The 14,726-nt window shown below is 36.4% G+C and overlaps 1 protein-coding gene across 2 annotated transcripts in view; it reads left to right on the forward strand.

The window, feature by feature from the left end:
- LOC106871309 (tRNA-splicing endonuclease subunit Sen54) overlaps positions 1 to 14,726 on the forward strand; it is a 105,636-nt gene that overhangs the window by 2,448 nt on the left and 88,462 nt on the right. For both annotated transcript variants that reach the window (XM_052977042.1, XM_052977034.1), the window contains exons 2-4: positions 5,289 to 5,453; positions 7,155 to 7,218; positions 8,629 to 8,712. In XM_052977042.1, coding sequence (XP_052833002.1) covers positions 5,289 to 5,453; positions 7,155 to 7,218; positions 8,629 to 8,712 — 313 coding nt within the window. The remainder of the gene's footprint in view (positions 1 to 5,288; positions 5,454 to 7,154; positions 7,219 to 8,628; positions 8,713 to 14,726) is intronic.

A 14,726-nucleotide genomic window follows, 5' to 3' on the forward strand; every position in this document is an offset into this window, starting at 1 on the left:
GTAGAAACTCTATAAGATGTACCCAGTGTAAGCTATGGACACATAAGAGGTGCAGCAACATCAAAGGAAGATTAACTGGGAAGATAGCTTTCGTGTGCAGCAGATGCTCAGCGACAATAAACACCAACAATGCACAGTAAACAGATTCCATGAAATGCCTGGAGGAAAATCTAGAAGTAGTTGATAGCTTCCGCTACCTAGGCGACCAAGTCTGTAGTGGGGGTGGATGCTCTGAGAGCATAGCTGCTAGAATAAGAATAGCCTGGGCAAAGTTCAGAGAGCTCTTACCTCTGCTGGCAACTAAGGGCCTCTCGCTCAGGGGAAAAGGTAGACTGTATGATACATGTGTACGAACTGCCATGCTACTTGACAGTGAAACATGGGCCATGACTGCTGAGGATATGCTTACTATTGAAAGAAATTAAGCTAGTATGATCCACTGGATGTCTAATGTCAGACAGAGTGTAAGCACCCTGAGAGAAAAGTTAGACATAAGAAGCATCAAATGTGGTGTGCAAGAGAGACGACTGTACTGGCATGGTCATGTGTTATGTGTGGATGAGGATAGTTGTGTGAGGAAGTGCCACACCCCAACAGTGGAAGAGGTAGATCCAGGAAGACATGGGATGAGGTGGTGAAGCATGACCTTCGAGCATTGGACCTTACAGAGGCAATGACAAGAGACCGAGACCTTTGGATATATACTGTGATTGAGAAGATCCAGCATGGCCGATGCCAGTGTTGCATGACCAGCCCATTCAAAGGTACACTAGAAGCATCAGGCGATATGATATGCTTGAGAAGACCCGTTGAGTCAAGTAAAATCGAAATCGTAACCATGGCCAGTGTCACCTGACTGGCTTCCATGCCGGTGGCACAAAAAATGCACCATCTGAATGTGGTCAATGCTAGTGCCCCCTGATTAGCACCCACTACACTCTCGGAGTGATTGGCGTTAGGAACGGCATCCAGTTGTAGAAATATTGGCAGATCAGATTGGAGCTTGGTGCAACCCACTGGCTTGCCAGGCCTCAATCAAACCATCCAACCCATGCCAGCATTGAAAGCAGATGTTAAACGATGAGGAGGAGGAGGAATTGAACTCAATACTGCAAGTCAACAAAACACTCATCAAATCAACAGTGCTACTATTCTTCACAACAGTGAACTATGATATCTGGTACATTCCCAAGGATTAAGTGGAATCAATCAATGAGAGTTAAATAGTTTACTCAAAGCCATAACATAGTACAAGTGAGAGAAGACAAACTTCCAAGCCTTTTTGCTGTTGGAATATTACTGTCAACTTGGACATTGAAAAGACAAATTTTAAGTTTTCTTGAAATCCATCATTACCATTACATTTTGTTGGTAAATCTAAGAAATAAATTCAGGGATTCTGAGACAAAAAGTTTTGATAGTCTTTTTTTTTTTTTTTTTTTGCCTGTTAGAATAGTAGTTACTGTTCATTTTGTATTGTGGGTTAATATTTTGTTGAGGAAAGTGTGGGCAAAGTTTCAGTTCCAATATGATGCAGTTCTAGACCAGGAGTGTATGGATAAAAGGGCTGATATTTGCCTACAAAGTGAAGCAATGCAAGTACTGTCATAACTGTATTTAAATAGGAATGATGTTGAAGAAGCACATATAAAAAAAAGAAAAAGACTCCTGGTATATTATAAACTTATAATTAGTAAGATATTCACTTGTTGGTGAGTGTTTGAGTGTGATTTGTTCATGATTCTGAATACTTTAGGGAGGGAATAATGTTAAGCTTTTTACTGTAATCTACTACTGCGATTTATTTTTGTCTGTTTGATTTTAGCTACACATTTCATTAATGGTTAATATTTTGATGCTTCAGGTTTTTATTAGAGTTTGTTTGTGTACTTTCTATTGTGTTGGCACACCATTCTGGAGCTAGAAAGAACATTGATAATCTCTTCAACCATATACTTTTCCTTTTTCTATTGAAACTCAACTATTTTAAATAACACATTCTCCTTGTATATTGTAAAACTGGTTCATTTCAATACTGAAGAAGCATCAGTAGACTTTGACTCTAAAAGGTTAATGCAGCTGTTTTACATCTTGTGTTCGTGGAATTACTTTTCATGCAGTAATTGTTGTTTCTGCTGCTCACCTTTCTGTTATGAAGTTCGTGTGAAATTTGTCTTTTGTCAGAAGAAAGAAGAGTTATGTGCCTTGCACGGAACACAACACATTATAAGATTAATATATAGTTCATCTACTTTTAACTTTACAGCTGTTGTTCACAATTTTCATAAATGATTCTTGATATTTCTTTGCTCTGCTCCATGTGTATATATCTATAAAATATTTACATTTTTCTAATCTTTCCTGATTTGTCTACATGAAATGTGTCGGATGTCACAAACCAAATTTATGGAAGTAGAAAGAGATGGATAATAAAGCTTTAAAATCAAGTATGGTGTCTACTGTAGAATGTTATAGATTCAGCAATTGAAAATTGAAATTATAGCATTTGTAAAATTTTTCTTTCAATTTGTGAACTGTTTTTGTTATTGTTAAATAAATCTTTAGTATCACTTATTTTTGTCAAATATAATGAACTTTCACTTAAAATCCCCATCAACAACAACAGTATAAACAGCTTACCATTTTTTGTGCATGGCTTTGCCAAGTTTGCATTTCCAGCCTTACAACCATCCTTCCTCTTCTTCCCCTCCATTTACTTTCTACCACCCAGCTTAACACCATTTACTTCACTTAAATCATCAATCAGTTGTAACTGACTGAATCAACACAGTTATCTCTCTTGTATCCACTAGTTACTACATTGCTCATTTATTTCCATTTGCTCTTCCAAAGAGTTTCTTCACATGGAAAGTAAGGCAAAATATTTTTTTTATGTATCAGTTCTTTAGAGAAGCAAAATGTGTTCAATAGCTTGAATAGTCATGTACTGGGCGCAAGCATGGCTCTGTAGTTAAGAAGTTTACTTTACATCTACATGGTTTTAGATTCAGTCCATGCCTATGAACATACATTCTTTTGTCAATCCTTCAGGTTTGATCAAAGTTTTACCAGTGAAATTTGGTTGTCATAAACTGTGATGGACGAAGCCCATCAAGAAAGTTGTTCTTGTTCTTGGTTGCAGTTTTAAACTGAGATTTTTTAGCTTAGTCTACTATGTTGCAAACGTTTAGCTTAGAGTCCTAGTCGGAGAATAACTTCTTTTCTTCCCACCGGTTTTGGAAGACCTGGAAAGGCCCATGGTGCTGCACTTTCTTCCTCTTACAAAGCAAAATAATCATAATAACTGCCTGAAGTCATTCCTAATGCTTATTTTGAAATTTGGTGCTTGTTCTGTTTGGTCTCCATTTGCTCAACTGCTAAATTATCAAAGATGTAAACAAAACAACACCAGTTATGAAATGGTGAAACCCACACGTTTGTGTTTGCATGTGTGTGTCATCGTCATCATTTATCGTCCATTGCCCATGCTTGCATGGGGTGGACAGTTTGAGCAGGGCTGGCAAGCTGGAAGGCTGCACCAGACTCCAATCTGATTTGGCAAGGTGTCTATGGTTGTGTGCCCTTCCTAAGGCTAATTTATATATATATATATATATATATATATATATATATATACACACACACACACATACATATATCTGAGTACTTCACAGACATGTGTACCCTTAACATAATTCTCAGGGAGATTCAACATGGTTCTGTATGTGACAAAGTTGGCACATTGAAATACAAGTACTGCTCATTTTTGCCAGCTGAGCAGAGTCTGTGGAGTTCTCAGCCACTTGCACAATTATTTCACAAGCAGGCTATTCCATTGATTGGATCATTTGGAACCCTCATCATCATAACTTATGGAGTGTCAGTAAGTAATATAAATATATATATATACATACAAGGAAAATAAGACATTACATTCACAAGGCATTGGTTGGCCCAGGTGCCATGCAGTGGGACTGAACTGAAAACCATGTGGTTGCAAAGTGAACTTCTTAATCACAGTCACACTTGCACTTGTAGAAATTTGAGCAAGACATGCCCACAGTAGTTAACTCTTTGGCACTCTGAATACTTTGTCAAATGTAATGCTTATTCATTCACATTGATTTGAATTGATCATGCAGAAGTGGCTGTGTGGTAAGTAGCTTGCTTACCAACCACATGGTTCCGGTTTCAGTCCCACTGCGTGGCACCTTGGGCAAGTGTTTTCTACAATAACCTTGCGCTGACCAAAGCCTTATGAGTAGGTTTGGTAGACGGAAACTGAAAGAAGCCCATCATATATATATATATATATATATGTGTGTGTGTGTGTGTGTGTCCGTGTTTGCCCTCCTACCATTGCTTGACAACCGTTGTTGATGTGTTTACATCCCCATAACTTAGTAGTTCGGCAAAGAAGACCAATAGAATAAGTACTAGGCTTACAAAGAATAAGTCCTGGGGTCGATTTGTTAGGCTAAAGGTAATGTTCCAGCAGGCCACAGTCAAGTGACTGAAACAAATTAAGGAATAAAAGAAACTTGTAGCTTCAAGATTTCTTAGATGTGATTGTTTAATTTTAGAATGACATTGTAAGATAGGTGTGAGAGGTTAGGTCTACCTGGTTCAAACATAAAACATGTAGAATATTTTGGTTTGATATGACCTCAACTTCAGTCAATTATCCAACTTTATGTCAGTCTCAGCGATTGTAATTAACCCTTTAGCATTCCAGATTACTTTGTCAAATATGAGGCTTATTTATGCATGGGATTTGGTTGACTAATCCCATTAGCATTCAGATTGCTCTGTCAAATGTAATGCTTATTTATGCACATAGTTTTGAATTAATCATGTTTTATCTCGTAGCTTTGAGATCTCAATTATGTGATTGTTTATTGTCAAAATGACATTGTAGAATAGGTGTGAGAAGCTGGATTTGGTTGGTTAAACCCTTTAGCATTCAGATTACTCTGTCAAATGTAATGCTTATTTATGCACATTGTCTTGAATTAATCATGCATTTTATCTTGTAGCCTTGATATTTCAGTGATGTGATTATTTATCTTTAAAATGATATTATAGGATAGATGTGAGAAACTGGATAAAGCATTCTGAAAATAAAATAGAATATTTGGGCTGAATATGGCCAGTTTAAATGCTAAGTACTAATGATGCCATACAAGTGTCTGATTTGTTTGATTTAAATTATTTATTTGAAGATGACTCAACTAATGAAGTGTATAAATATGTAATGTTAATATATAAACATGTAATCTTTTCCCCAGTGCTGAACAGTTGGTGCATCAATTCAAAACAGCTGACAAGACTATTCCAGTGAAAGGTGGCACCAAAGATTTCCAACCAGATGGATCATGGCTTCAAGGAAAGAAACTTGACATGCTATATTCCACCAGAGAAACATTATTTGCTGAACAGAGGATAGATAGATTGTAAGTCATTTTCGTTTCTGCTTTGCTACAATTGAATAAGTTTTTAGCGTAGTAAACTTTAAGATTCCAGAGATCAGGATCAGAAATGAAACAACAATTCCTATTTGCAAAATAAAGATAAATATTGTCTGCTCAGTCGTAGTTGGTCAACACTGTAGGACGAACAAGGCTCTTGTTTACAAAGATCCTACAACTGGTGCCAAGCTGTATTGGCCTTTACCTTTCCCTTGGATAAGATTGATGGCATGGAGAGGGGAGGCTGGTATGCATGGGTGATGGCTGGTCTTCCATAAACAATCTTGTCCGGATTTGTTCCTAAGAGGGGAACTTTCTAGGTGCAATCCTATGGTCCTTCATGATCAAAAGGGTTCTTTACCCTTTTGCCTTCATTGAAAAACAGAAAAAGATGTTTTGCAGTAGAGAAGAAACATGACTACTTCAGGCAAAGAGGGAGAAAGGAGAGAAGATGGTGAAGATGAGACAGTGGTAGGTGGGAGGTTACATCCAAGACTCAAGGAAATGTATATAGTGAAATGGACCTGGGATTGGAGAGAGTTGGTGGGTGGATGGGTGGGTAAGTTTGAGAGATTGTGGAGAGAGAGAGAGAGATATGAAGGGTGGAAGGAATGCAGTGAGTGGGCATAGATAGAAGGAGGTAGGTATTTGGTGGATATGTTGTGAGGAAGAGATTCAACCAGGACAAAATGTATGCAAGGAGGTCCATGACGGAGATTGAGAGAAAGAGGGGAAGAGAATAGAATGGGTGGTAAATCCGATTGGGGGTAGAAGGAAGGTGTTGGAAGATTGGTAATGGGTTGTGTGGGGAGAGGTTTGTCAGGGAACAGATTGTGTGTGTGTGTGTTGGATTGTGGGCCATAGTCATAAAAAACAAGCCTTTATGGCCTCCCTTTTTACTTATTGGTCTTGTGAACACAGCAAATTGACGATTGTTTCTATCCTTTGTCATGTGTGCGTGTGTGTGTGCATGCATGCGTTTGTGTGTGCATGTGCTTGTGTGTTTGTGTACCCTTGCCTTGACATCATGTAATGGCTATGAATGAGCATCACCATCATACAAACAATGTTGTTTGTTTCCAATCCATGAAAAACATGTCTGAGAAAATATCACATTTCTTGGAAGCAGGTGAGGGTCAGTGACAGGAAGGGCATCCAGCTGTAGAAATCTGCCTCAACAAATTCCATCTAACCCATGCAAGCATGGAAAAGTGAACAGACGATGCCGCCTATGCAACCAGTAATATACAGGAAATTAATTCAGTTGACTGTTCTTGAAAATTCTGGCTTTATGGCTATGGTTAGAAACTTTAATACAGAAACCATCTTCATTGGTTTCTGTATTAAATCCTTTAACCATCTTGCATGAATGTGCAAATTTCTATCTGGTCACTCACCATAGCTAGAAATGGCAACCATCTCTTCCTTAAACAACTCTGAAACTTATTTAAAAAAGAAAGGGAACATCTGGTAATGTAGTCAGGTAAAAACTGTGAATGGAAAAAGGACAAGATAATAATTGTGAAATGCCTTTGACCAAAGATCTGCTCAATTAGGCTTCTTTCAGTCTACATATTCTAGTATTACATTATATTTATTTTGAAAGCATGTACTGTTGTTGTTGTTTTTTTTTCTCCTTTTGTATTGATATTAATAAAACTCCATTAATTTTTTTTCTCATTATAGGGGAAGTATTTTAATTGGAGAATTGAACAGAGAAAAGAATTTGGTGGAATATAAAAGTGATACTGTAAGTATTACATTATTATTTATGCACTGTGCCATCAATCTTTCCATCCAACATCCCACTCTCCCAAATTTAGATACCACTTTTTATTTTTCTTAGTTGGTGTCATTTGCTTCAATTATTGTTCTGGTATGCCAAAAGTACTGAAGCTAGGAAAGTTGAAATTCTGGCCTTATTTAACTCCGGTTTTAATTCAAGGCTGGCTTTAGTATTATTGATTCAACACTCATATCATTTTCATATTTGTGATCAAATGTTGATTTCAAATTTTGGCACAAGGCCATCAATTTCAGGGGTAATGATTCTCATCATCGTTGTTTAACATCTTTCTTCCATGCTGGCATGGGTTGGACAGTTTGACAGGAGCTGGCCAGGCAGAAGATTGCACCATACTTCTGTGTCTGGCATGGCTTTTATGGCTGGATGCCCTTCATAACACCAACCACCCTGCAGAGTGGGCTGAGTGCTTTTTATATGGCACCAGCACAGGCGAGGTCCATTTTGGCGTGGTTTTTACAGTTGGATGCCCTTCCAAATGCCAATCACTTGACAGTGTGGACTGGATGTTTTTAAGTGGTCCCTTCACTGATCATCTGATACTTATTTTATTGACTCCGAAAGGATAAAAGGGAAAGTCAGTCTTGGCAGAACTTGAACATGGAACTTAAAGACGGATTTAATACTACTAAGCATTTTGTTTGGCATGTTAACTATTCTGCCAGCTTGCTGCCTTGCTATTTGTGATTAAATATTATTGTCGATTATTATTAAATGAAAAGTAAATTGAATTCCTTCAATGATGTTTTCTATACGTGCAACCATATCCATTCTTTTGCTCATCTACTTTGAGAGTTTGCCTTGGCCCCCATCACTACCATCTGTATCTTTGTCTTCCCAATTATTACTATTCAGCCTTATAATGTAAGGTAGCCATATATCTCCTCTTTTTATAATATGGGATAGCATTGTATCTCCTGTACATCAAGATGCTTTTTCTTGTACTTCTATCATAGTTTAGCCTTTCATCATCTGGCATAAAGCTACCTCTCCTTTCTTAATACTAGCCCCCTTTTAGTCATGTGAGCATTTCTCTTTCCTGTTCTTTTCTGTTTTGCAATTTACTTTTGTGACCTCTCTACTGCAGAATGCATGAAAGAAAAATCACTTAGTATACACTGTAAAGTGGTTGGTTTTAAGAAGGGCATCCAATCAAAGAAACCATGCCAAAGCTGACACTGGAACTCAGCACAGCCCTGCAGCTTGCCAGATCCTGTCAAACCTTCCAACCCCTGCCTGCACGGAAAATGAATGCTAAATGATGATCATGATGATGATTTAAATTAAATTTATGTGGAAATTAGCTATTTATGAGGTTAATATTCAAGTTTTGCTGGGTTTTTCTTGTGATTTCAGAGAAAATTCTGGTTTACAATGGGATTTGTTGATGAAAAGAGAAGATGGCTATACCCTGAAGAAGCTCTTTTTCTAATGGAAGCAGTAAGTACATTTAAATACATCTGTAATAGAATTTATTTATTGCAGAATATTAGAGTTTAAGTCAATCTTACTTCTGACTTGCCTAAACCGTTTACTTCCTAAGAAGCATAAGCCATTGACAACTTTTCTCCAATCTTCTCCACTTCTCTCCAGTTGGGGCTCCACTTTCTTGCAGTTTCTTTTCAGATTTTGCTTCACCGTGTCATACATTTCCCTGAGGGAAGGTCTTCCTCTCCCAGGTCTTATTGCTTTTGAATAGGTCATCATTATCAACGCTTCTGTGACTTTGCTTTTTATTAGGTAGGGGTGTTGGCTCACATAAAATGATACACTCGCGCCAGTGCCATGTCATACACACCCATACTAGTAGCTCATTAAAAGCACCCAGATTACTCTGTGAAATGGTTGGCATTGAGAAGGGCATCCAGCTATAGAAACCATGCTAAAACAAGCAATTGGAGCTTGGCCAGCTACCAAACTGTCCAACATAGAAAACGGACATCAAACGTTGATGATGATGAAGAGGTGGTCTTTATTAGTCTGGCCTCTATCCTTTGACCTGTCTAACCCTACCAAAAGCTTGCACTCAGTCCACTAGCATAGCTTTCAGGATCATCACAGCACATGAGCCACCATACTGCAACAAGAACAAAACCTTGTGGTGGAGCCTGGACAGATTTCCTACTGACCTGCTGCTGTAAAACCGTCCAACCCATGCCAGCCTGAAAAATGGACGTTAAATGACGATGGTGAAGAGGTGGTCTTTATTAGTGTCGTTTCTATCCTTTGACTTGTCCAGCATGGGAGGCCTTACAAGATGCTCGCATAGCTTTCAGGATCATTGCAGCACATGAGCCACCCTACTGCTACAAGAACAAAACCTTGTGGTGATAAGTTAACCTTACAAAGTATAGATTAATTTTTAAAAAAAAAAGGTATTTGTCCTTTATTATTGGCATACTCTCACTAGTGGCATAGATTTTCATCAACTCCTAGAAAGGAGACAGAAGCATTACTCATGGAAATATTACATCAAAAATTATTTCTAACAGCTTTATTAATGATATCTTATTCGATGTTTAATCACTTAAACATCATATTACTCTTCTCATCTAATCAACTGTGAAATTTAAAATGTAGTTTTTTTGTTTAAAAAAAAAAAGAAAAGAAACTGCATATCTTGTACAGTACATTTTATACATTACTTCACGTGGAAAAATGTAGTCCTAAGAAAACTTAGATGCATTCATTTGAAAAATATTAATCCATAATTTTTTCTTTCTCACTGGTACTTGCAGGAACAGCGAAGACAACCGAATTATTTCCAAAATTTTCTTATTTTGCCCAATTTACTCGTATTTCTGCCCTTGAAATGCAAGGGAAGCAACTCGTTTTTCTTAGATTGCTTCCCTTGTATTTGTTGTGTCGCTGCATTCGGCTTTCATTAAAACGGCTTAGATCAACATAATCTTTTATCGCAAGCATAGTTATCTATAACTACATAATCTATTATGAGCTCTGATTTAATGGAAATTTGACTGCTATTTCTAGCAGGACCAATGACCACGAAGATGCTCTCTTATTGGCTTTTCTGTTTGTATCATGAAAACGTAATGTGAAGTGATAAGCAAAAATCACATGAGTTGGTATATCGAGAAAGCTTCTTTGATTAATCAGCTCCTTTGACTTCATTACAAATTAAATGTTTTGTGTAAATTTCTCTTGAGTTGTTAAGAACTTTATTACAAGTTCATTATAGCTGGTTTTAAGGAGGTAGTTCTTTGCAAAATACTATCTCATTCATAACCTTGTTCTTTTGGTACACATTTGATATATCATTAAGCAGGATTTTTTTTTTTTACTGCCAATATCTCTAATGTGAAATGAAAGACTGATCTCTTTTCATTATATAGATGAAGGCAAAAAAAATAAGTCTCTTGCCTTGAGACACAAACAGAATTATACCTCTTCAGTTCTTTCTACATTACAAAACCATGATACTTCATACATTAATGGAATAACAGCAACAATCAATTCTTTAATCTCCCACTCTTCTGCTCAAACAACTTGTGGACAGGCTTACAAAATCAAAAGAACAACATAGCACTCATGACTTTCGCAAACGTTTTTTCGCGCTCAGAATTGCTGAAGTATGGAATAAACTACTTGCATTAGTTGTTAGCTATTGAAGCAATAGAACCTTCAAAACTTCCATGCTTCCTGAAATTCACCAACAATCACCTGATGTCCCCAACACACATTTTTTTTTTTTACAACTTATTTACTGTTCACTTTCTGTACATATTCTGTTTACTGTTTATACAGTTTTGATTACTTTTTCTGATGAATTGTATTGCACCTAAGCACTGTATACAATTAGTTTGTAATTGTATCTATATAATTTAGTACTTGTAATTTCTCATCCAATGAAGAACATTATCAAGACATTGGACTTCATGGCAAATTAACTTATTCTCTTTTGTAAATTTTTCTTGTTTGCTCTTTGTAGACACAGACTATCACAGCTTTTCTTAGATGTTACTGTTTCACAATAGTATTTTAATCTTTAACCATTTAGTCGTTAGTCTCCCATGTATTCTTTCAAAAATACCTCAGTCTATCTACTGAATATTGTTTTTCATCTTCAATGCCCTCTCCAAGTCTTAATTATTAAAGTGCTGCTAATCTTATGCTTTCGAAAGTAATCCTATGTTGAATCTTATTATGATTACTAATTGTTTAAATATACTTTTAAATGGCCATTTACATACCTGACTTGATATAAATACATCATGATTTACAGTACAGCAGTATTCATCCATAAATAACATCCCTTATGGATATGCTGTGTTTAAATGCACAATATATATTGGAGGGAGATGAAAATTGTTCCAGCAGCAGATAGTCAGAAAGCTAGATACATTTCTGCCTTGCTGAGCAGAGTCAATAGAGTGTACTGAAAGCCATTTTAGAGAAAATTTGTCATCACTGATATATAGGAAAATAATGAATAAATATGCACTGGTGTTGCAAATAGCCACCTAGCTGATTAAAAATCTGTTATATACAACAGAAGCAGTATTAAATTTAAATAGTCATCTGTATATCAAACTTAATTTAATTACATCATAGAAGGCAAATTTAATGTTATATTCACCCAGAGATAATATCTCTTATGGATGTGTTTGTTGTGTTTAAAAACATAATATATATTAGAGGGAGACAAAAATCATCCCTGTAACAGATAGTGAGAATGCTAGCTATATTTCTGCTTTGTTGAACATTGTCAATAGTGCGTTACTCAAAGCCAGTTTCATGCTTAGAGAAAATTTGCTATCACTGATAAATAGGAAAGCAGTGAATAAATATTCACTGGTATTACAAATGATTGTCTGGCAGAATAAAAGTTCTTTGAAAATTACAATTATACAAACTGAAAATCTGCTGTGAGATGTGTTACAGAAAATATGCTTTCTTCTGAATGAGGCATTTTAAGTATGAGGGGGGAAAGAAAAATAGATGTCTATTTTTAATTTGGTGTGAGCAAAACCTATCTCTACCATTCGTAATGGACAGAGCTGCACAGAAGTTTGAAATGTCATTTAAAGTTACAGATAATTTGAAAACAGGCAAAAGAGCCACAGTTTACAAGGAACAAGTCTAAAGCATCTTGATGTTCATTTATGTATGCATCTTGGTTGCACACTTTACTTGTTGTACTCAACCAACTCAACCCTGAAGAAAAGTTCCATCTTCATTGCACTTGGTCAACCTGAAGCTGTTGTGAAAATTTATAATTTGTTGATTACATGACAAGGAATAAGTAGCTGTAACAACAATATTTTACAAAACATACAAGTTCTATCATACAAGCCTTAAAACTATGCAGTTGCTGTATGAGAATCAAAGATGCACAAGAACCAACAGTTTTTATGCCCAGATACAATCTTTCTATATTTAGTACCAAGATCCACACTTTGTATAAGAGTTTACTTCATTCCACCATCAGAAGCTGCAGTTGAAAATCATCTTACATGATGGAACACAAGTATTCAAAAGTCATGTTCTCAAACACATACTATAATTTTAGTACTTCAAAAAATTTAGTAGTGATTCTCCTCTTGCATTCTTTTAGTCAAATGTTAAAGTTGTAGTCCTTCATCCCTTCTCATTATCATCATTTTACATCTGCATTTTATGTTGGCATTGGTTAAACATGTTATGGTCTGAGTCAGCTCCTGTTCAGAGTTAGCCTCTTAGACAAGCAGTAACTCTAAATAAGATCTGATTCCACTGCCACTCTGGCCTGCCAGTAACAACACAATTTGGGGGAATTTTTCCTGAAATATTTTAGGATCATTAAACAACTTATGTAAGTTAACACAATATCTTTTCTCATAGCCTACATTGCTCAAAGGATTTTGTCAAACATTTATCCCCTAAAAAATTCTACTTAATTTGAATTACCATTGCAATAAGGAGAGGAAAATGTTAAGACAAAAACTAATATTAATCCATCTAGTCACAGCAAAATATCAGCAACTCTGAAATTTTAATTAACATTAGATTACTATTCATTTAATGTTAATTTAATCTGATCTTCAACATGCACAGTAACTCTAGATATGTTTTAATCCCTATGTAATTTCATCCTGTCATTCAGAAAGTAGGACCTTTGTGACAGATCAGCAGATAATAAAGACCAACAGATTTTTCATATATTTAATATGCTTTTGGAAGATGTACCTGGTGGAGCCCAAACCCTTTTGTTCCCGAAAGTTTCTTGAGGAAATGTCACTAAACAAACATCTGTGTCAATGATTAATCTTTTACATGTTTCAGCCCTAAGGTTATGGCCATGATGGAGCACCAAATAAAGGATAGTATTTTAAGAATTGGTTGGAATTTAACCCTTAAGCATTTAAACCAGCCACATCCAGTCAAAATATTCTACCTGTTTTATGTTCAAATTAGCTAGATTCTGACATCACACACCTATGCTACAGTGTTCTGAAAATAAACAATCACGTGATCAAAATCTCAGAACACTATGATAATACATGATTACTTCAAAACAATGTGAATAAAGGCACGGGCGTAGCGGTGTGGTAACAGGCTTGTTTCCCAACCACATGGTTCCGAGTTCAGTCCGACTGCATGGCACCTTGGGCAAATGTCTTCCACTATAGCTTCAGGCCAACCAAAGCCTTGTGAGTAAATTTAGTAGGCAGAAACTGAAAGTAGACCGTCATGCGTGTGTGTGTGTGCTTGTCCCCCTGCCATTGGTTGACAACCGATGGTGTGTTTATGTCCCTGTAACTTAGCGGTTCAGCAAAAGGGACCATAGAATAATTACTAGGCTTACAAAGAATAAGTCCTGGGGGATTGATTTTTTTTTTTTACTAACACCCTTTAAGGGCTGCAGTCAAATGACTAAAACAAGTAAGAGAATAAAATAGGTATTACATTTGATAGAGAAATCTGAATGCTAAAGGGTAAAAGTTGATGAATGTCAACAATGAGATCTACATGACTCTCCAGCCAGAATGACATCCACTGTGAAGATTGTTAGGTCACACAGAAAGTGTTATGCAATGAACTGTGTCTTCATATAGATTTGCTTATCTGTTTCAGTTCACCATACCTAGACTATATCACTAGATTTCCTTTTAGTGCTAGTAAAGAAAAATGGTATGAAATAGAAAATCTAGAAATCGATTCCAGTCTGGGAAACTGGGCCTTCATCTGTCATCCCATAAAGAAATAGATTCTATTGGGATGGGAGTGATGTATGCAGTAAAAAATAACATTTTTTTAAAATTGACAATTGCTGGCGTGGCTCTGTGGTAAGAATCTTGCTTTTCAACCACATGGTTCCAGGTTCAGTCCCACTGCAATGCACCTTGGGCAAGTGTCTTCTACTATAGCCTCTGGTTAACCAAACCCTTGTGAGTGAATTTGGTAGACAGAGACTGAAAGAAGCCCATCCTATATATATATATATATATATATAT

Source organism: Octopus bimaculoides, chromosome 2 (genome assembly GCF_001194135.2).
Source record: "Octopus bimaculoides isolate UCB-OBI-ISO-001 chromosome 2, ASM119413v2, whole genome shotgun sequence".
NCBI classification, from domain to species: Eukaryota; Metazoa; Mollusca; class Cephalopoda; order Octopoda; family Octopodidae; genus Octopus; species Octopus bimaculoides.